Here is a 21,241-nt window from a genome sequence, read left to right as displayed (position 1 = left end):
CCCAGACCTGCTGGCTTAGAATCTGCATTTTAATAATTATTTTAAAAAACAAACAAACAGCTTTTTACTAAACCCCAGGGGGATTCCTGTGCACAACAGAGTTAAGTGGCTGTGTGCAGTGAGTGGGGAGGGGTGAGGGCTTCCAGTGAAGGTTGAGTTGCTGTGGAGCTCTGGTTACAATGCACAAAAAACCCACTCAAGTGAGCTGGAGACCCAGGATGGGAAGAGTTGGGGTACAGTCACCCCTAGGCAGCATCCCTCCCTCTCCCTGGACTGTATTCTGGGATCCTCTCTGCCTCTTACCTCCTACCATTTCAAGGCCTCCTTCTGAACCTGGCCTCAACCCCAGTCCCAAGTTTGCACCGCCCGAGGCAGCATAGGGGTCCCTCCATTTTGATTTCCTGAAGAGGATAAGACTGGCTAGTTCAGAACTCTAAGCCCAGGGCAGCCCATCAGCTGTGGAAGAGGAGCCACAGCAGCGGGCCTGACCACCTTCCCCTCTCCTAGGTGCAGGCGGAGCTGAGGCGGAAGCGGCGGCGCTGGCACCTGCAGGGCGTCCTGGGCTGGAACCCCAAATACCGGCACCCGTCGGGAGGCAGCAACGGCGCCACGTGCAGCACGCAGGTTTCCATGCTGACCCGCGTCAGCCCCGGTGCCCGCCGCTCCTCCAGCTTCCAAGCCGAAGTCTCCCTGGTCTGACCACCAGGATCCCAGGGCCTAAGGCGGCCCCTCCCGCCCCTTCCCACTCACCCCGGCAGACGCCGGGGACAGAGGCCTGCCCGAGCGCGGCCAGCCCCGGCGCTGGGCTCGGAGGCTGCCCCCGGCCCTCTGGTCTCTGGTCCGGAAACTCCTAGAGAACGCAGCCCTAGCGCCTGCCTGGAGCGTTTCTAGCAAGTCAGAGAGATGGGAGCTCCTCTCCTGGAGGATTGCAGGTGGAACTCAGTCATTAGACTCCTCCTCCAAAGGCCCCCTACGCCAATCAAGGGCAAAAAGTCTATATACTTTCATCCTGACTCTGCCCCCTGCTGGCTCTTCTGCCCAATCGGAGGAAAGCAACCGGTGATCCTCAAACAACACTGGTGTGATCTGAGGGCAGAAAGGTTCTGCCCGGGAAGGTCACCAGCACCAACACCACGGTAGTGCCTGAAATTTCACCATTGCTGTCAAGTTCCTTTGGGTTAAGCATTACCACTCAGGCATTTCACTGAAGATGCAGCTCACTACCCCCATTTTCTCTTACGCTTAGCTATCAGCTCCTCAAAGTGGGTTATTCTGAAGTTTTCGTTTGGGGAGCACAGCTATCTTAGTGGTTCCCCACTGAAGTGGAGTGGCCCCAGGGTCAGTCTGGTGGGAGGACGGTGCAACCCAAGGACTGAGGGACTCTGAAGCCTCTGGGAAATGAGAAGGCAGCCACCAGCGAATGCTAGGTCTCAGACTAAGCCTATCTGCTCTCCAAGTCTCAGTGGCTTCATTTGTCAAGTGGGATCTGTCACACCAGCCACACTTATCCCTCTGTGCTGTTGAAGCAACAGGAATTAAGAGCTGCCCTCCTTGTCCACCCACCTATGTGCCCACTGTTGTAACTAGGCTCAGAGATGTGCACCCATGGGCTCTGACAGAGAGCAGATACCTCACCCTGCTACACATACAGGATTTGAACTCAGATCGGTCTGATAGGAATGTGAATGCACAGACTCTTACTGCTAACTTTTGTGTATTGTAACCAGCCGGATCCTCTTGGTTATTTGTTTACCACTTGTATTATTAATGCCATTATCCCTGAGTCCCCCTTCCCACCCCACTCTCCCTGGAGTGGGGCTGAGGAGGCCTCCAGCTCATGTATCATCTGGACAGGAACCTGCTGATCACAGCCTCCTCTGTCTGCCCTTCACCCCAGTGGCCACTCAGTTTCCTACCCACACCTCTGCCAGAAGATCCCCTCAGGACTGCAACAGGCTTGTGCAACAATAAATGTTGGCTTGGATTGGCTTGGTTCCCCTGGTGGTTGATGTTCTCATATGGCCTAAAATGGGACCAGCTTCCAACTTGGAGCCATCTTCCTCCACCCAAAGGATGGGTGATCTAATACATTACTGAAACCAGATGCCTCCACTCTTTTGGCTTTTGACAGAAATCCATATTTTCATATGAGGCATTCACAGTTCTGAGGGCCTTCAGCTCCCATCTTTTTGAGTGGTATCCTCTCTCCTCTGAGTGTGATGAAGACCGGGTCCCCATTGTGTCCCCCTACTCCTTAAATCCAGCCAAGAAAAGACCATTCTAATCTCAGATCAATACAAAACAGCTGGCAGAGCTGCCCAGGGTCTCAGAAATGGTTGAGTGTGAGTGTTTCACAGGCCGCAGTCATTCCTGCAAACAAGGGTCTAGGATGACCATGTTGCAACTACCCAGGGCTCAGCCAAGAGGAGGTAGGTAGTGGACAAAACAAATGTCACCAACACAAGTCGAGTGAGCAGAGACAATATGCCACTAATAAAAAGGTTTAGACACAGAGGCAGTATGGCAAATAACATCAGTCAGCAAGAGATGTCTCCAAAGCCGTTGCCCATGCTGACCTCCTTGGGTCCCACCTCCAGCAAACTTGCTAGAGGAGCAGGAGAGGGATATCAAGCTGATAAAATGTGGTCAGAATGGGCTGGTGAAGTCTCAGATCTGCCTGCCCAGCTACTTCGATGCCTTGTCTGACCCAGTACCATCCCAGGACCCATCATCAATGACAGTTCCAACCCAGTATCCTCAGAGGCCAGAGTCAGGGGTGTTCAGGCCAGAATAGAAGTGACTGTGAGCCATGGGCAGAGGCACCCCCAGGGAAATGCCCTTTGATCAGTTGCCCAGCATATCCAGGAGTGGCACAATCTCTCCATCTACATTCACACTCCATGCCCTGCCCTGTGCATGGTCAGCCATAGGACCGAGAAGGAGGCATTTTTCCTAACCTTGACCTCAGGTACCTCCAGGCCTGCTAGAGAGAACATTGTCAGTAGCCCCCACCCCTGCCCAGACCAACAGTGGTGACCACCAATGAGGTACTGGTGGTGGAGAGCTGAGCTGGGGCATCTAGAACTTCTTTCATTCTTCCCTGGGCGTCTTTTTTTTTTTTTTTTTTTTTTTGAGATGGAGTCTCACTCTGTCACTTAGGCTGGAGTGCAGAGGTGTGATCTTGGCTCACTGCGACCTCCACCTCTCAGGTTCAAGCAATTCTCCTGCCTCAGCCTCCTGAGTAGCTGGCACTACAGGCATGCACCACCACGCCTGGCTCATTTTTGTATTTTTAGTAGAGATGAGGTTTTGCCATGTTGGCCAGGCTGGTCTCGAACTCCAGACCTCAGGTGATCCGCCCGCCTCGGCCTCTCAAAGTGCTGGAATTACAGGTGTGAGCCACGGCACCCAGCCTACTGACCCTGAGCATCTTGCATTCCTGCCACTCCAAGGCATAGGAGTTGAGAGATAGGGGACAAACAGTCTGTCCATGTTCCCCTCATCCAGCTGGGGCATGCCTCTCTCTCTCTCTGGTTTCCCTCCTCCCACTCCCTACTTGGTGCCTCTCTGAACTGCTTCCAGAGACCTTGTCCACCCCATACTTCTCAGTAAGGTCCAGAAGACCCAGCCCTTGTCATTTAATCCCAATTCTGCTTCAGACTTTCTCAGAGATCATGGACAGGTCTCCTCCTGAGTATGAATCTCTCCATCCACCTGTACAGTAGGGAGGGTTCTAGATGACTTTGCTTAGCCCCTGGCTAAGGCACAGGTGGCTAATGAGGAGGGGCTGCCCACAGCCTTCTGCCACCCAGTCTGCCCCCCTGGGCTCAGGGGAAGGACAGCAGCTGGTGGGAGAAGCCCCAAGCAGTTGGGGGCTGAGGCATACACAGAGGATGGAGGCTATGAAGAGAACAAGGTCAGAGATCTGGCAGGACTCCTTGAGAGATGATCTCAGGTCAGTAGAAGAAAAGAGAAGGGAGAGGGGGACAGAAATGCGGAGGAAAGGGCAGCACCTTGCCTTCCAGGTTAGGACCCTATAGACTGCCTGGGCTGTGTGAAGGCTGGGAGGGGCCCCCACACCACACTGTACTTACCCCACCCCCCACAGTCCCTGATATCCCCCCGTATTCATGTGTCATGGCTTTGGGGTAAGGCAGACAGCCTGGGCAGGGGACCAGTTGTCAGCCAAGAGGGTGGAGAGTGAATGAAGCAGAGAGCCAAGACGTGGGCAACCAAAGGGAGGACATAGGTGGGGCCCTGCTCAGAGAGGTTACTGGGAAGGGCAAAGCTTAGTGATGGGCGCTTAAGGATGGCGAGAAGCTGAAACACAGTCTCCCAGGCCGGGAACAGCCGTGGAATAATGGGGTTGGCCACAAGCAGGACTTTTCCTGGTCCCCTCCTTCTCCCCCCGCCCCGCCTGCTCTCAGGTCCCTTGCCAGGTCCCTGTCCAGCCAGGCCAACTCATCTCTATCGCCCCCTGGTGGATGCTTCAAGGACTTCACTAAGATTGACCTTAGTGCCCAAACACCTGGGTGGAGGCCCATCCCTAGGAGGCCAAGTGACCCAGAGGGCGGGCCTCTATCCTGAGCGCCACGCAGAGTGAGATACAAGAAGGAGAAGGTGGTGAGGCGGTGAGGCCACAGGACTGGTTCTCAGGCTTTAGTCTGAAATTAAGGTGACCTGGGGCCTGGCCCTTAGACCCAGGCCACTGACCTCTGCTGCACACAAACCCTGCCTCAGACCCAGCTGTAACCCTTGATAGAGCCCAGCCTCTGGCTGGCCACAGGCTGGACCCTAGCCACTGACTGAGCCCTAAGCCCAGTCCCTGAGGGCAAAGCCCAGTTGACTCACGTGGACACCTCCTGGGAAGACAAGGACGAGGAGCACCCCACCATCCCTGTGCAGAGAGCCACCATCCCCTCCACGGCAGAGGCCACCATCTGGGCGATTCCTGCCACTCCAGGGCACGGGCTGCCCAAGGAGGGTGGCCAGTTTGCCAGCAGTATGGATAGGGGACAGTGTCTCAGATGAGGCAACGTCGAGGTGGTCTCTGAGGGCTAGGTAGGGGTCTCTGGGTCCCAAGAGAACATGATGGGTGCCAGGGATACCTGAATCCTAGAGGGCAGGCATCAGGGGTCCTTTGCAGCAGGAGCACAGTGGAGGCTTCCTAAGTGAGGCCGAGGGGATGATGGTGGGTTTGGGGCAGGCCACTCTGGCTACTGAGAAGGGCCCAAGGGTCAGGCTGGGAAAAGCTGCCAGTCCCCCATCCAGGTGGGGAGGAGGAGGGCTGGGGAAATGATGACCTGGTTTAGGACATGCTGAATATAATGTCTGCAGGACATCTGGGGAGAAGCTCCAAGGCGATTGGAATCAGGACCTAAAGTGACAGAGCTCAGGTGGCAGGTGGGGACACAGGGCAGCCCCCTTGGGGAGGGGTGTGTGGGGAGTGTATATCCCCAGGAACCCCCATCTGCTGTGCTGGCAGGAGTGGGGTGAAGAGTCAGAATCAGCCCCTCCATTCTCACCACTCGCCCAGGGCCTATTTTAATGAACAATGACCCAGCCTCCCCCAATGTGGGAACAGGAACTGCTCTTATCTCTCCCGGGGGAGGGGGCCGGAGCCACAGCTGGCAGTCATTAAACACCCCAGTCAGGCCAGGGACGGCCAAGATATTAATAGGCAGGAGCCAATGACCCTGGAGACACAGCCTCCTAGGAAGAGGAACAGTAACCCCAGTAGGCTATGCGGATGAGGAAGACAGGTCAGAAGGCCACCCTGGCAATGCCCCAGCCTCTACACAGGACAGATGGGGTAACCAAAGGCCAGAGAAGGGAAAGGACATGCTTGAGATCACCAGGAAAGTCACTGATAGAACCCGGCCTTGAACCCAGTTCTCCAAACCTCAGAGCCCTGCCTCTTCCATTACACAGATTATCATAGGTGAGACCATTAGGGATGCCCTCTGTGGAAACACATGAAGAGCAGGCCTAATCAGTGACACTGATTCTTTGTTTAAAATCTTGATATTTTGCTGATTATGTATGTTTTGCATTAATTTTGATATTTAAAAAATATTACGTTAAAATATTATCTTGATCACTGAGGTTTTTTTGCCACCCCTTTCAATTTTGCACCTGAAGCAAGTAACTTGCTTGCCTCACTCTAATCCCAGCCCAGCTCCCAGGTTCCCAGCATCCTGTGTCCCAGGATACTAGCATGGAAGAAACTCTGGAGAGCTCCAGACTGGTCTTTATGTGGCTCAGAAGGAAAGGATCCTGCCAGGGTGATGTCTACTAGAAGGAGGCAGCTCCAGGGCAAATTCAGTGGCTCAGCAATGTCACCGCAGATCTAGGTATTTTCTGTCTGTCCACTTTGCCACCTCAGTATGTGGACTTTCATCCTCAGACTTATCCCCTCATGACTGCACAATGACTGTCGCTGCCCAAGCATCATGTTCCCACAGAACCCCATCCACTGGCAGGGAGGAGAATTTCCTCTATATGTCTACTTTTATCAGGGACGATCATCTATCCCAGGACCCACCTTTCGCACACTCTCTTCAGGCCAGGATTAGGTCACATACCCAAACCACAGCTGCAAAGATTGGCGAGGGTTCTATAAGGGAAGTTGATCTACTGAGAAAGAAATGGGGATGGCTACTGAGTAGGTAACCAACAAAGTCTGACTCTCAGTCTCTTTTTGGATGTTTTTTGGGATAAATGTGTGATCTTTCATATTCCTCCACCTGAGCCTGGTGGTGCAGTATATGGGGGAGGCGAGAGATCCAAATCAGTCATGCTTCAGTGTAAGAGACAGAAAACATTCCCGGTGTTTTGTACAGAAAGAGATTGAGTGTAGGGAATTAAATATAGGAAGGCATGGAGGGCTGGAAGTTTGGGTGCACCTCTATCCATGGTCACACCATTGCAGCTGCCACCTTGCCGAACATTACTGCCAATATCTCGATTGCACATCCATTAAAGCTAGTGACAAGAAAGCAGAAGGAACATAGTGTCCTGCTGCTGCAGAAAACTCAGGTCTGCCATATCCCACCCATCAGCCACCACGCTGCAGGAAACATGGCCTTCTTTTTTTTTCTTTTTGAGACAGAGTCTCACTCTGTCGCCCAGGCTGGAGTGCAGTGGCACGATCTCGGCTCACTGCAGCCTCCGCCTCCTGGATTCAAGTGATTCTCCTGCCTCAGCCTCCTGCGTAGCTGGGATTACAGGCATGCATCACCATGCCCGGCTAATTTTTGTATTTTTAGTAGAGATGGGTTTTCACCATGTTGGCCAGGATGGTCTCGATCTCCTGACCTTGTGATCCACCCACCTCGGCCTCCCAAAGTGCTAGGATTACAGGCGTGAGCCACTGCGCCCAGCCAACACGGCCTTTACTTCTCTCTGCTTCCCAGCTGTCTTGGTGGTGCTTCCCTCTGGCAGAGACTAAGTTGCATCAAATTCCTAGCAGTGAGAGAATTCCCGAAAGGGACCTTGAGCCTTCCAACTCCAACAAAGCAGGGGAACATGGAAGGGGCTAGAGAAGAGGCTGAATGCCAATAGATAATTTCTAGCACAGCGGCTCAGGTGGCATTGTAGCCCAAGTCCCCAGAAAACAGAGGCTGAGACAAGGGCCTGTGACCAGGAAACAGAAGAGTGAAACAGGGAAGTGAGGAAAGCCAATATAAAGGCGAGTTATCAGCCCAGGCAACATGGTGAGACCCCATCTCTGCAAAAAAAAATAAAAAATAAAAAATCAGCCGGGTGTGGTGGTGCGTGCCTGTAGTCCTAGCTACTTGGGAGGCTGAAGTGAGAGGAACACCTGAGCCCAGGAAGCTGAGGCTGTAGGGAGCCATGATTATGCCACCGCACTCCAGTCTGGTGACAGACCAAGACCCTGTCTCACGAAAAATGTGAGTTATTGCACTGGCCACCACTGGGGCAACAGGACTCAATTCACTGGGACCCTCTGCAGGGCTGGCAGAACACACCCAAAATTGTCCTCCTGAGAGACAGAGAAGGAGAGCATTAACCACTGGCTCCCAGCCTCTGTTGATCAAAATTTGCCCACGTCAACCCCCTCACTCTTCCAGGCTTGACAGGCATGAACAAGAAGGAGGTTCCTGCAGGCATCCCATCACATAGTCAGAGGAACTCTGGGGCAGAAAGGGCCAGCTATGTGGTAGAGATAGGGTGAGGAGCTGTCAGGATCCCCCCCTAGGAAGCTGGCCAAGGTTGGCCAATAGGGAATGAGGCAGAGGACCCAACACAGGTGGCTTCCTGGGGCAGAGAAGAGGAGCCCCACACAAAGGTCCTTGCGCACTAAGGTCTGCATGGATGCTTACTGGCCCTGCTGCTAAGGTCTTTGGCACTCATAGCTGCTCTCTTGGCTGCAGCCCCAGGGTCTACCCCAGCTGACTTGGCCCCACTGAGGCTCACTGTGGCCCCTCACACTGCTCCAGGCTCAGCCATGCCATCACCCAGCCTTGGGTGTGAGCTTCCCCCCGCCACGGCCTCTGTGGCAGACTCACTTCACCATTTACCATGGCAGCACCATGACAGACCCACCAGTTCCAACTCCGCCACCTTCCTCATGCCCCAGGGAGCATTCAGGAACTTCTGAGTCCCTTCCAGGCCCCTGGGAGCTGAGGGTAGCTTGATGGTGTTCACTCAGATCTACTTGGCGTTAAATCTATAGTTCCGCCATTTTATCTAGAAGGGCCACTTAAGGGGCACACTTAAGGTTGCTTGGAGGACTGACTTCCTAATACACACACCCTCTGTTTTCAGGTTTCAGTGTGTCCCCTCAATATTTCCCAGGTAATGAGAACAGGTGGGCTTTCCTCCCTTCCTTCCATCCTCACTTCCTCCTTGCAGAGATGACATACCCCTCCTCCACCTTTCCCCAGGTCACAATGGTGGAGGGCTTCAGAGGATATAATCTCAGGGGCCAGGTAATGAGAATGGTATCTGTTTAATGTTTTCAAAGTATTACCATCATATTTTCATTCAGCAAATAATTACTGTGTGCACAGTTCTAGACACTGAGGATGCAGTGGTGAACGTGGCAGAGCCCTTGCCCTCATGGAACTGACCCTCTAATGGTGGAGACAGATAGCAAATGAGAAAAGTTACAGAAAAAGAAGGCAGGATGAAGGTTAGAGTGAGGAGGGTGCTCTGTTAGTTGGGGTGGCCATAGGGAATGACAGTGGGGCCAGAGCAGGTCATTCCCCCTCCCTGATGATCAGAGGAATTTAAACCATATGCATCAGAGCTGGGGCTCAGAGATCTTGCAGTCCAGGTCAAAACATCCAGTTCCCTGCCTCTGCAGAAGCAGCCTGGACAGTAGCTGAGGAGAACCAGGTGGCCTGGGGTCTCAGCAGGGTCTGAACTCCCCTAGGCAGGGGCTCAGGGGCTGACCAAGCAGTAAGGAGAGGATGCCTGGCTGGATATGGTGAGGCTTGTTTCTTGGGTCCCTCATTGCAGCAGTGACCCAGGCCCACAGACTCCATCTGGATGTGAAGTTTCCCCCCCGCCTGCCTCCAACTCAATGTCCTCGGTGCCAAGTGACACAGAACAAGCAGCTCTTGAAAAGACTAATATTTACTCTTCAAACGGGAGCTGGCACAGGCTGTTTCCTGCAACTGGCGTCTGACTCGCCCTGTGGGATGGACACAACAGGAGGCACTCCGGGAGATAGGCAAATGTCCCCCTGGACGCTAGCATTCTGGATGAGACGATGTCTGTGAGATGGGGACAGCATGTTCCAAGGTTCCATTAGACACATCTCATTTCTGCCTGCACACCTCACAGTGGAGAGCTCACTGCCTCTCCAGCCCCTGCTGGACAGCTCTGTGAGAAAGTTCCTTCTAATGCTGGCCCTGTGTTCCTTGCCCCGGCCCTTGCTCTGGTCCCTGGGGCCTCAGGAAAAGCGCCTGGAATAACCCCCAGGGCTGGGGGAATAAAGGTCCTGGTCACCTTTATTCCTCCCACCCCCACCCGCCTCTGGCTTCACTTCCCCAGGCCCACACTCTGGGCTCTGTGGCCAGAATAGGCTATTTCTGGGTTAGGAGGAAGAAATTGCCTTGAGGGCACCTCTGTCCCCCTGCAGCTGTGTTCCTTGTCCTCATGAGAGCCCTTCAGCTGAGTGCCTCATATGGGAAAGTTTTGGCCAGGAAACCGCTGGTCAGACGGCTCGAATATGGGGAGGAGAGTCCCTAGTGGCTTGGGGGTCAGAGCCAGCTCCCCCTGCCCACTTTCCCTCTGGAGTCTCTCCTCTCTGCTCTTCCCCACCCAAGCCCCCCATGGCTTCCAGAGCCTTCCCTGACCAATATAACCCCAGGCTTGTTTCCCTGCCCCTACCCCCACCACTGCAGCCCTGTGCAGGCTCAAACACTCTGGCAGCATATGGGGCTTTAGAGCCCCCAGAGGCCAGCCTTCTCAACCTGTCATGTCAACTGCAGGGCTGGGCAAGGCCAGGACAAGATCTCCCAGGGAAAATGCGGGCCCACCCCATTCTCCCAGAGCTCTCAGAACTGACTGCTGACACAAGCAACCCTCTTTTTAAAACAATTCCTTATTATCCCTATACCTAACTCCCAAGCTCCTGGTCCCTTGTAAGCAGCCATTCAAGTGTATTTAACATGTATCTTTTTGCATATATTCTCACAAAATATTTTATTGTCTTGTATGCATATATTTCTTATCATATAACAGTTGTTTTTCACTCAGCTCTAAGTTTTGAGGATTCATCCATGTGACGTTACATCTAAATCTGGTACATCTGCCTGCAACGTGATGCTCTGTGGTGAGCCTGAACACTTTCTTTCCGTGGTGGATACACAGATTGCTTTCCGCCAACACCAGTAAGTCTTCAATGAACATGTCCCCTTAAGGATCTGTGTAAGAATTTTCCTGGGACAAATAACCAGAAGTCAAATTTCCACTTCACAAGGTGTGCCCTCTTAACTTGGGTAAGTAGGCTGTATTAGTTTGTTTAGGCTGCCCTAACAAAGTACCACAGTCTGGGTGGTTTAAGCAGACATTTATTTTCTCATGGGTTGGGACTTCAACATGTGAATTTCGGGGGAACAGAATTCAGCTCTTAACAGTGGCATGGCTCTGCAGATCGGCCGTGCCTCTCTACTCACTGCCACCTCACACGAAGTCCTGCGTCTCCACACTCCCTCCCGCACTTAGTGCCATCCAGCTTTGCAAGATTTGCCAAACTCATAGGTGTGAGGTGATGCCTTATTGTTGTTTCAGTGTGTATTAATGATTTAAAATCTCTTCATATGCTTATTAGCTTTTTAGGTTTTCTCTTCTGTTAATTGTCTGCACATTTTCTAGTGGGGTTGCTCTTTCTTGCTGATTTACAGGAATTTCTTCTGTGTTATTAATCCCTTAGTGGTTTCTGGCATCATAAATATCTCCTCCCATTCTTTTAACTTTGCCCATGAAATCCTTATTTGTATATAGTCAAATTCATCAATCATTTTGCCTTAAGGCAGTCCTTTTCCGCCACAAGCCACAAAGATAATCTTCAAGTTCTGCAACATATTCCGTAGATTTTGCCGTCCACATTTGACTTAAGAAGTCCTTTTCCACCACAAGCCACAAAGATAATCTTCAAGTTCTTCAATGTATTCCACAGAATTTGCCAACCACATTTGATCCCAGCAACGTCTTGGTGCTGACTCAGCAGAGCCAGGTGGGCTCCTTAGAGCCTCTCCTCCACTAGCACTGCCCAAAGATGCTTGGCAGCTGTCAGGTAGCACTTCTGCTACCTGGCTCCCTTCAAGGGGTAGGCCCCAAGAAAAAAGAAGGCAACTCACCAGCCAGAACTTCTCATCCAGCCCTCCTAGCATAGAAGGAACACTTTTATGGGCCAGAATCTCCTTTTATTCTTTGTGAGTACTGCCAAGTGGGGGACAGCCACTTGTTTCCTGCTCAGGGGAAACAGAGCTCCGAACTTTACTGTCACTGGCTCCCTAGAACAAGCCTCAGCTTCCCAACCTGAGCAAAAAAGTGGTTGAAGCAGATGGTGTCTGAAAACTATCAACTACCAAATCCCAGCACCCAGTAACTCAGATGTTTATTTTGGAAGTCACTGCCTTCCTCCAAAAGATTCTGATTCAGGACAGATGGTGCAGAGACTCTTGGAGAGTGAATTCCCCAATGTGTTTAGAGGATGGTCAGGAGAGGATAGTGCATTTGCTTTCTTTCTGGAAATTTTATTAGCTGCTAAAGGAACGGCCTTTGCAAAAGGCCACCTTCCCTTGGCTGGAAACCTGAGGAGGTGGCCAGCAGCTGTGCCCCCTGGTGGCCATTCTGTGGTCAGGCTGGTCCTGGGAGATGAAATTTCACCTTCACAGTAACACAAGAGCCCAAAAAGCAGAGCAGGGAAAGTGCCTGCTGCACATAGAAGGGCAGGGACAGAGCCTGCAAAGTGGGGAGGCCTCCCAGCCCCCAGGGCATTGTTGTGACTGCTATTTTGGTTGCGGATTAGTACTAAAGACTATTTGAGCCCTTGCGCCTGTCTAGGCCTCACTGGACAAGATGACCTGACTTTCATTTCTCTCAACAACCCCCTCCCATTATGTCAGGCCCACGTCACACTGTCTAGGAAAGGATTCATAACTCAGAATTTTTCACACAAGTGCAAAGACACATGTTAATAAACACTTTAGATTTATTCTGACATTTCTGAAGCCACCTCATTTAATTTATGTATACATAGGATATAAATGGCTATACAACATTTTTACATACTTTTATACAAGTTTAGGTTGTACTACTATGAGTCTGTTAAAATGTACCCATTATTTACTCAAAATATTTATTGTTACAATAAAACCGTAAGAAGCTTGTGTAACATGAACAGCAAGTATTTAAAATGAATATGTAAAGTAAATGGTTTTGCCCTGACTAAATCAGCCTCAGTATTTTATGCTTTTAATAGAAAAGCCTATTAAACAAAATAGAATCCTGGGGGATCAAATCATATGACTGATTCATGAAATAACAATTCTGAAGCAACCCCACAATCATAGAAATGTAAGGGTTAAAGAAGGTCATATGTACCAAGCATGGGTCGGAGGAATAGAATGGGTTTGTTAATTTTACCCTAAATAAAAGGCGCTTGTGGGCAACAGCTCTGCCATCAGTACACATGGTCAGATGTTTCCATATCCAGCCATTCCCAGATTTCACTGACAAGCCCTTTTCCACAGGTTCCCTGCTGATGAGATTTCCCCAGCAACAGAAGTTTGACATCACTGCTCCCAGATGGGAGAATCAGAGCTCTCCTCATTTGGGTCAGGGGTGGCTGGCTCATGAGGTTTGGTCCAACCAGCAGAACCAGCTCCTTGGATCCTGGAATAAACCAAACACCAATGGTACTATGCGCTCTGTGCCCAGGGAGTGAAAGGCAGGTCCAGGGTGGGAAGAAGAGGGGCTGCTACCTTTTGGAGTGAAAAAATGAGGTTGTTTACACTGTAGTATAACAAAATGCCTTTTTGTAAAGGCCAGAAGAAATGGCTGTGCTGTGCTGCCTGAAGCAGAAAAACCTTCATGTACCAGGTGAATATAAAGCCTTTCTCCCCCCACACACAATGGATTCACCCAGTATTACCCTCCACTACCACTTTTGAGCCTCATAACAGCACCCTGGGGGGGGGGGCAGATTGATGTTATCACCATTTACCAGATGAGGAAACTGAGGCCTGATGGGCAGTGATTTGTGCACTGCGACATAGGACTCAGTGAAGAGCCTAGCCAGCTGACGGTCAGCTGACTGGTGCACTCTTTCCCTCACCTTATCTCTCAATGGCACATCTACACTCTTTCTCCACCATTATAAACACTCACAGTGCACAGGTAGAGTGTCCCCAGACCTGTGCAATATTCTACGCGAAAACATTTGGAATGTGAGTGATGTCTGAACAGGGGCTTGCCAGGCACATCTGATCACCATAAGTGCTCCCACCCCTGCCTGTCCTCACTTGTGCTGCACTGTGCAAGCAAGCAGCAGGTTCTCAGAAGGCCACTGTCCTGCATGTTACAATGAGTGGCCAACTCCTTCACAGACAGCATATGGTAGCCCTGGCTACAAGGTGCAGCATGCAACCCCCATATGCCAAGGGGCAGCTGCTATCTTCCAGCAGAGAGAGAACCCCCAGCTCTGCTCCCTACCTATGCCCTGCTTCCTATGCCTCACACAGCCAGCCTTGCTGCTGGCCTGCTGGCTGTTGTCTTTGAGCTGTGCTGACCACCAAGAGTGTTACTCCTCTCCAAGACTTGACTCCCAGGCATGGGTGGGAGAGTTGAACCTCAATGCAATCTGCTCCCACTCTGAAGCTCATCTACCCACCCCATTTGTTACAATTAAAGATGGTTTTCTCATCCCTCCAGAGACTCCAGTTTCAGCCTCTGTCTCCAGAGCTGGAGCGTATAGGGCAGAGGTAGAAAGAGGCAGGAGAGGTGGAGAACAAGAGCACCTAGAAAAGAACAGAGGAGCTCAAGCTCATTTAATCAAAATGCTTAAATGTTTTAATTCCAGCATTCTCCAGAGTTCACAGAAAAGAGGGATGCAAGCCCAAAAAGCAAAACCAGGAGCTTATGGTCATATGCCTCCAGCTGCAGGCAGTGGGGCCTCTGGTACTGAGAGGGAATGCCACCCAAATATGCCCCAGCTGTCTCCACCCAGGAAAAGGAAAGCCAGGTACAGTCCTCATCACAGTAAGGCTAGCCTAACAGGGGAAAACAGATTTACATGTTTCGTTCATTAGCCTATTAGGGAAGGGGAAACCTTTTGGGCTCTGGCCCCTTGGTTGGGAAACCCTTCCTAAGAGCACTGAGCCACACTCTGGCCTTGATACAGTAGACGGGACTTAACACACTCTGATGCTCAAGGCCTTGCAGCATCTGATAGCAGAAGGCACCTCTAAAGTTTTGTTTTCAACATTATTTCATCTATTCCCAGATCTAGCCCAGTGAGGTCAGCTGCACAGGTAGCATTTAACTACTGGGAAAACAAAAGTGCTACAACAACAGCGAGTCCGTGGTGGAGTGAGGATAACTCCTGGAATTTGGAACCAGTTTGCTGGTATCAAGGATCACACAAGAGGCTATAAACCTCCAACCCTGAACCAAGTCAAACCTAAGCCTGGGGATTTCCCTCGGATGAAATCACCAGAACTTCTTTCCTATTTTCAGTCTCTTCCTTCAGTGAGCTGAGGATTCTTTTAGCTAGCTGGATTTCAGTCAAACAATGTTTTTGTGGTCATTACTTGTACTGTTTTTCTAATGCATCTTTTCCTTTTTGTTTGCAAAAGTCAATCTCACCCCATGTAGATGTTAACTGATATCCACACACACATTCGACCTGGTGTGGATAACATCTCCGGTAGTGCCTCAGTGGTCAGGAAGCATTACCAGGAAGGACTCATCTTCAAGGACCGTTTCTTTACTGCCTGCTGAATATGGATCATAGGCTCAGATGCCCAAAGCACCCGGGGTACAGGTCTACATGGCAACCCAATGCCACACAGGAAAAGAAAACAGTCCATTTTTAAGCCGTTCTTACCGACTTTTTTTTTTTGAGACAGAGTCTTCCTTTGTCACCAGGCTGGAGTGCAGTGGCTCGATCTTGGCTCACTGCAACCTCCACCTCCTGGGTTCAAGAGATTCTTCTGCCTCAGCCTCCTGAGTAGCTGGGGCTACAGGCATACGCCACCATGCCCAGCTAATTTTTGTATTTTTAGTACAGATGGGGTTTCACCATGTTAGCCAGGATGGTCTCGATCTCTTGACCTCGTGATCTGCCCACCTCGGCTTCCCAAAGTGTTATTGACTTTTAAAGCTTTTTTCTTCTTCTCATTTAAAACATTTTACTTCCCCTCCTTAACTTCCCATTCTATTTCACCATCTTTTCAAAATTGTCTCCCAGAAAAACTGAAAATTCACCTGCTGGGTATGCAGAAAATTATGCAGATGTGAAATCAGTGTAGAGACAACTTTGGAGTTTATGTCTGAGTATGTTGCCAATATAATTTTCATATTCAGACTTTTTAGAGACAGGGTTTCACGCTGTCAGGCAGGCTGGGGTGCAGTGGTGTGATTATAGCTCATGGAAGCCTCAAACTCCTGGACTCAAGGGCTCCTCCTGCCTCAGCCTCCCAAAGTGCTGGGATTACAGGCATGTGCCATCACATCCGGCTAATTTTTTTTTTTTTTTTTTGTAGAGACGAATCTTACTATGTTGTCCAGGCTGGTCTCAAACTACTGGCCTCAACCGATTCTCCTGCTTTGGCTTTCCAAAGTGCTGGGAATACAGGCATGAGCCATCATGCCTGGCCCGTATCCAGATATTTTATGTTTGGTCAAAAATAGAAAATTCTATTATAAAAAATAAAGTTACTATGGCAACATTTTCCCAACATAGTTCCCAGTATATAAACTTATTTTTCTTAAAATCATAACAAGGTAGCTCAATAACAATACCAGCGATAATCAAATATAATTGAATTTTTCTAAAACTACATTCTTACATTCCCTATCTACTCAATTCTTATAATGGTTTTCCACTTTTAAAAACTATCAAAATAGGATTTAAAAAAATTTATCAAGACCACATAATGCAGTTGAACACTCAAAGTGTTCCATGCAACTGTGGTTGAACTATTCAGATTCTAGAGTCCTACCAAGAACAATCCAAAGAGCAAACTCCCAAAATGGCCTCCTGCGTGGTACTAAACAAGCCAGGCTGAAATTTCGGGAAACCTAAGGGATCTTATCCAGAACCATATTTTGGAAAACTGTGATCAATCAATTTTTTGACAGTGAAAGAGAGTAACTTTCCAGAGTATGTGTTAATTATATCTCTATCAAGCTTTAAAAAGTTAACAGCTACTTAACTCTCGTTCATAAAAAATGAGGCCCTCAAGCTAATTAAGATGACTGGGAAAGGTGCAGAGGAGTAATTAATTTTGGAGGCACTCTTGGAACAGGTACACAGGGTACAGTAGTCATCATCATTAAAACAACAGGCACTCAGCTCTACTGAAAAGGCTGATGACAGCAGCCCCTCCCAAGCGGATCTGTAAAGTGCCACTAAATCCATGTTCATTCATTCACCTACTCCAGGTTGTGGTCAATTGTAAGTAATCCTGAAATTCTCATTTCTGCTCATGCTGATAAACTTATCATCTAGTAGTACTGGTTATTCAATTAATTTTTAAAATATTCAGATACACCCTGCAAATAAATATAAAACATTTCTGTACCCACACAGTCCCACCACCATGAAAGGTTACATATAAATTAAATAAACTCAGATTTCTTAACCATTTTCTCAGCTTAAGTTTGCCCTCACCCTAAATGAAGTCCAATTTATATCCAAAATACAATTAAATATTCCAAAAGTATGTCAAACCTAAGATATCGAAAAAATGTAAACAAAATTTATCTAGCTTATATTTATGAACCATATTTTTAGGTTTTTAATTCATCCTGTACTGACCCTCCGAAAAAAAAAAAAAAAACTAACCAAGTTATATTTAGACTGAAAGCTGATTTGGATTTTAAAGTGGTTCCTTGGAGACAACTCCCAATTACTAAAACCAGTGTTATTGAATCAAGTGGTTTACTGTATCATTCAACTTAAAAGACCAAAATATTTCCTTTCTCTCTTCCAATAAAGCTCTTTCTGGATGAGCCCCCAGATCCAGCTGTCCTAAGTAAACATGCTGAACTGGATGGAGATCCTGCAGTAATGCTCGGCACAGAACCAAGGCTGGGTATCAAGCAACCTTATGACTTCCACTGCAACTGTTTAACATCCCCAATTTCTGGTTTTTCAGTTCAGTTGGCTGAAAAGGATGGAAACTGGAGTGTAAAGTAGAGAGGCAGAAAGAGAAACATATATTGATCCTCAAAAGAAAATCAAAGAATCCATTCATCACAGTGTCATCCTCATACTCCACAGTCAGACTGCTTCTCCTGAAGCTGCCTTGTTAGTATCTGATATGAAGACAGAAAAGCCACTCCTATGTGGAAAAGGATTTGCCAGAGGTTCCTCAGCCCATGCAGGTACATGTTGCCCAGGCAAATAAAGAGCAGCATAAGCACCACCTTCATAGTCCTGGCTGGACTGTAGAACAGGTACAAATAACACTGAAATGAGACCAGAAGAGGAATTTCAATCAGAGATAAAACGGCCACTAGATCATATGCAAAATTCACCTCCCACAGCTTCCATGAAGAGTGTCATTTCCCTCACATTAGCTGATTAAACTGAATTCATTATAGTAAAGCGTGGACCCACTGGTTAGGCTGCTGCTAATTATTGGATGAAAGTGAGGATTTGGAAGATTAAAGGAAAGTGAAATAGATGTCACAGGAAGAATTAGTGCATGGCACATCTGAAAGAAGTTAAAGAAATAGACAGAAATGACCAGGCTGTTGGTAGTAAAGAAAGAAGAGCTGCAGGTAAGCTGCAGACAGCCAGGCTGCAGACAGGGGACCCTAACGTGACTGACTGGCCCCCCCAATGAAGTTTTCCTTCAGGGAGCCAGGACAGGCAAGCAAGCTGGTGAGAGGAGGCCATGCTTTTACTATTTTGGTTTCTCCTAAGCCACGACTACATTAAGCACCACTCTTCCCTTGGGCACCCTCCTTATCATGTCTTCCAAAGCATCTCTGAGTCGGGGAAAGGACTCACAGCACGGAGAGTGACTGGTATTTTGTGTATGACTATTACACATAAAAGGGGCCATTCTTGTTCTGCAAAAGGTGGAAAAGGTATTTTGGTTCAATGCTTTCTTGTTTTTTTTTGTTTGTTTTTTTTTTAAAAAGGACATCGCTGAACATGGATCAATCTACAATGGACAAAGTTCAATCTACAGAGGGAGGCAGTGAGCTATCCAACTAGGAACACAGTTGAAGGAATGAGGTGGAACTGTACAATCCCTGCAATCCTAAAACGTAGCTCTAGGAAACTGCCACTGGCTATGTCCAAGGTCTTGGAGACTTGTTTTCTAAAAAATGAGTGCATTTTCATGGGTTGAAAATTTCTTTTTGCATAATCAGGTTATGCTTTTTCATTTTTTTTAGGTAATGTCTTTCTCTGTTGCCCAGGCTGGAATGCAGTGGTGTGATCTCAGCTCACTGCAACCTCCACCTCCAGGGTTCAAGCAATTCTCATGCCTAAGCCTCCCAAGTAGCTGGGACTACAGGTATGCACCACCACACTCGGCTGATTTTTGTATTTTTATTATAATAGAGATAGGGTTGCACCATGTTCCCCAGGCTGGTCTTGAACTCCTGGCCTCAAGTGATCCACACATCTTGGCCTCCCAAAGTGCTAGGATTACAGGCATGAGTCACCAAACCTGGCCTGGGTAATTCTCCCAGCACTTTGGGAGGCCGAGGCGGGCGGATCACGAAGTCAAGAGATCGAGACCACGGTGAAACCCCGTCTCTACTAAAAATACAAAAAATTAGCCGGGCGCGGTGGCGGGCGTCTGTAGTCCCAGCTACTCGGAGAGGCTGAGGCAGGAGAATGGCGTGAACCCGGGAGGCGGAGCTTGCAGTGAGCCGAGATTGCGCCACTGCACTCCAGCCTGGGCGACAGAGCGAGACTCCGTCTCAGGAAAAAAAAAAAAAAAAAAAAAAAAAAGAATAAACCATTCTAGGATGTATATGGAAGAGAATGAAAGTGTCCTAAGAACAGAAATTTTAATGTTAAAAAAAGGGAGAAAAAATATGTATTCAGAGAGAGTGCTAAAATCCTAGTCCATATGGAAGACAAGGAAAGAGAATTAGAGCCAGGCTTTCACTAGAATTAACTCTGCCTATGAGGGACTCAGAAGCGCCTCTTTATGCCACCCCTTAGTACACAGCTTATTTGAAAATAACTAATCAAAACCCTCTAATGTTCTAATGTTTGCTTCAGTTCCTAAAGAACAGGTTTGAGTCAGAAGGTATTACTATTTAAAACAACAACAATAACAACAACAACAAACAGCAGTTCTTTGACCTAGTCTTATATATGTATATATTTTTTAAAAAATTTTTTGTGGTGGCTCATGCCTGTAATCCCAGCACTTTGGGCGGCCGAGGCGGGTGGATCACAAGGTCAGGAGATCAAGAACATCCTGGCTAACATGGTGAAACCCTGTCTCTACTAAAAGCACAAAAAAATTAGTCAGGTGTGGTGGTGGGCGCCTGTAGTCCCAGCTACTCAGGAGGCTGAGGCAGGAGAATGGCGTGAACCCGGGAGGCAGAGCTTGCAGTGAGCCAAGATTGTGCCACTGCACTCCAGCCTGGGCAACAGTGCAAGACTCCGTCTCAAAAAAAAAAAAAAAAAGGTTCGGAGATGGGGTCTTGCTATGTTGCCCTGGCTGGTCTCAAACTCCAGGCCTAAAGTGATCCTCCCACCTTGGCCTTGAAAAGTACTGGGATTACAGGTGTGAGCCACAATGCCTGCCTAGACCTATATTTTAAAAACTACACGTACACAGATGCTACTTTTATAGAAGGACACTTCTGTGCTTGGACTGTCCTAACAATAAGCACAAGGCAGTATCTTGCCACTCACTAGTCAGGCCTAATCCAATCCCCATGTAATCTCATCCCTCCCTTCTGGGAAGTCAAATCCAAACTGCTGGTTTCTATTCTGCTGCTGTCAATAGCCCCTTGGCCATGAACAAGGGGCTTTCCCTTTCTGAGCACAAAGTTCTTCCTCTGTAAAATGAGAGGACCGGGCAGGATGGGCCTAAGGTCCTCCACTAAGGGCTTGGTATTGTCCATGATTTGAACCATGACCTTGGTGGAACAACAATCACATCTAGAAACTTGCTGATAGATGAACAGAAGAACAAAATAAGGTCATGGATTTAATCCACTGACCAAAATATCGTTTCACCCACCTGGAAAATGCAGGCTACGAAAGGAACAAGAAAAGCCAGAATGTTTCCAATTTCCTCATGGGCAACCTAAAACAAATACAAGGAACACAAGGAAAGGGATATTTAGATGAAAGGAAACACTGCGACATAAAGCACTTTACTCTGCCTTTTGTCTGTATGGTTGACAGTACAAAATCCCTGGCTGGGTGAGACACAAGTTCCTCTTTATGCACCAGATCAGGGTTAGCATACAATCATTTTCAACAGCTTGGTCACAGCATGTGCCTCCTGTCCCCATGTGATTGTGCTAAGTCTTCAACCTGGAATGAGCC

The 21,241-nt window shown here is 48.7% G+C and overlaps 2 protein-coding genes across 10 annotated transcripts in view; one reads left to right on the top strand and one right to left on the bottom strand.

Annotated features, from left to right (window-relative positions):
• The window catches only part of VIPR1 (vasoactive intestinal peptide receptor 1), a 35,721-nt gene extending 33,737 nt beyond the window's left edge, over positions 1–1,984 (top strand). For all 6 annotated transcript variants that reach the window (XM_063611413.1, XM_055281240.2, XM_055281239.2 and 3 more), the window contains one exon: positions 508–1,984. In XM_063611413.1, the coding sequence (XP_063467483.1) occupies positions 508–699 (192 nt within the window). In that variant the 3' untranslated portion in view covers positions 700–1,984. The remainder of the gene's footprint in view (positions 1–507) is intronic.
• A 10,689-nt stretch (positions 1,985–12,673) lies between these two features.
• SEC22C (SEC22 homolog C, vesicle trafficking protein) overlaps positions 12,674–21,241 on the bottom strand; it is a 35,011-nt gene continuing 26,443 nt past the window's right edge. For 2 of the 4 annotated variants that reach the window (XM_055281291.2, XM_055281288.2), the window contains exons 6-7: positions 20,931–20,996; positions 12,674–18,174 (exon numbers count right to left, since the gene is read on the bottom strand). In XM_055281291.2, the coding sequence (XP_055137266.1) occupies positions 17,974–18,174; positions 20,931–20,996 (267 nt within the window). In that variant the 3' untranslated portion in view covers positions 12,674–17,973. The remainder of the gene's footprint in view (positions 18,175–20,930; positions 20,997–21,241) is intronic. The other 2 variants (XM_055281295.2, XM_055281298.2) reach the window with 2 other exon arrangements.

Source organism: Symphalangus syndactylus, chromosome 1 (assembly GCF_028878055.3).
Source record: "Symphalangus syndactylus isolate Jambi chromosome 1, NHGRI_mSymSyn1-v2.1_pri, whole genome shotgun sequence".
In the NCBI taxonomy this organism is placed as follows: Eukaryota; Metazoa; Chordata; class Mammalia; order Primates; family Hylobatidae; genus Symphalangus; species Symphalangus syndactylus.
The sequence above is the reverse complement of the archived record's forward strand: the minus strand, read 5'-3'. Positions and strand labels throughout refer to the sequence as shown.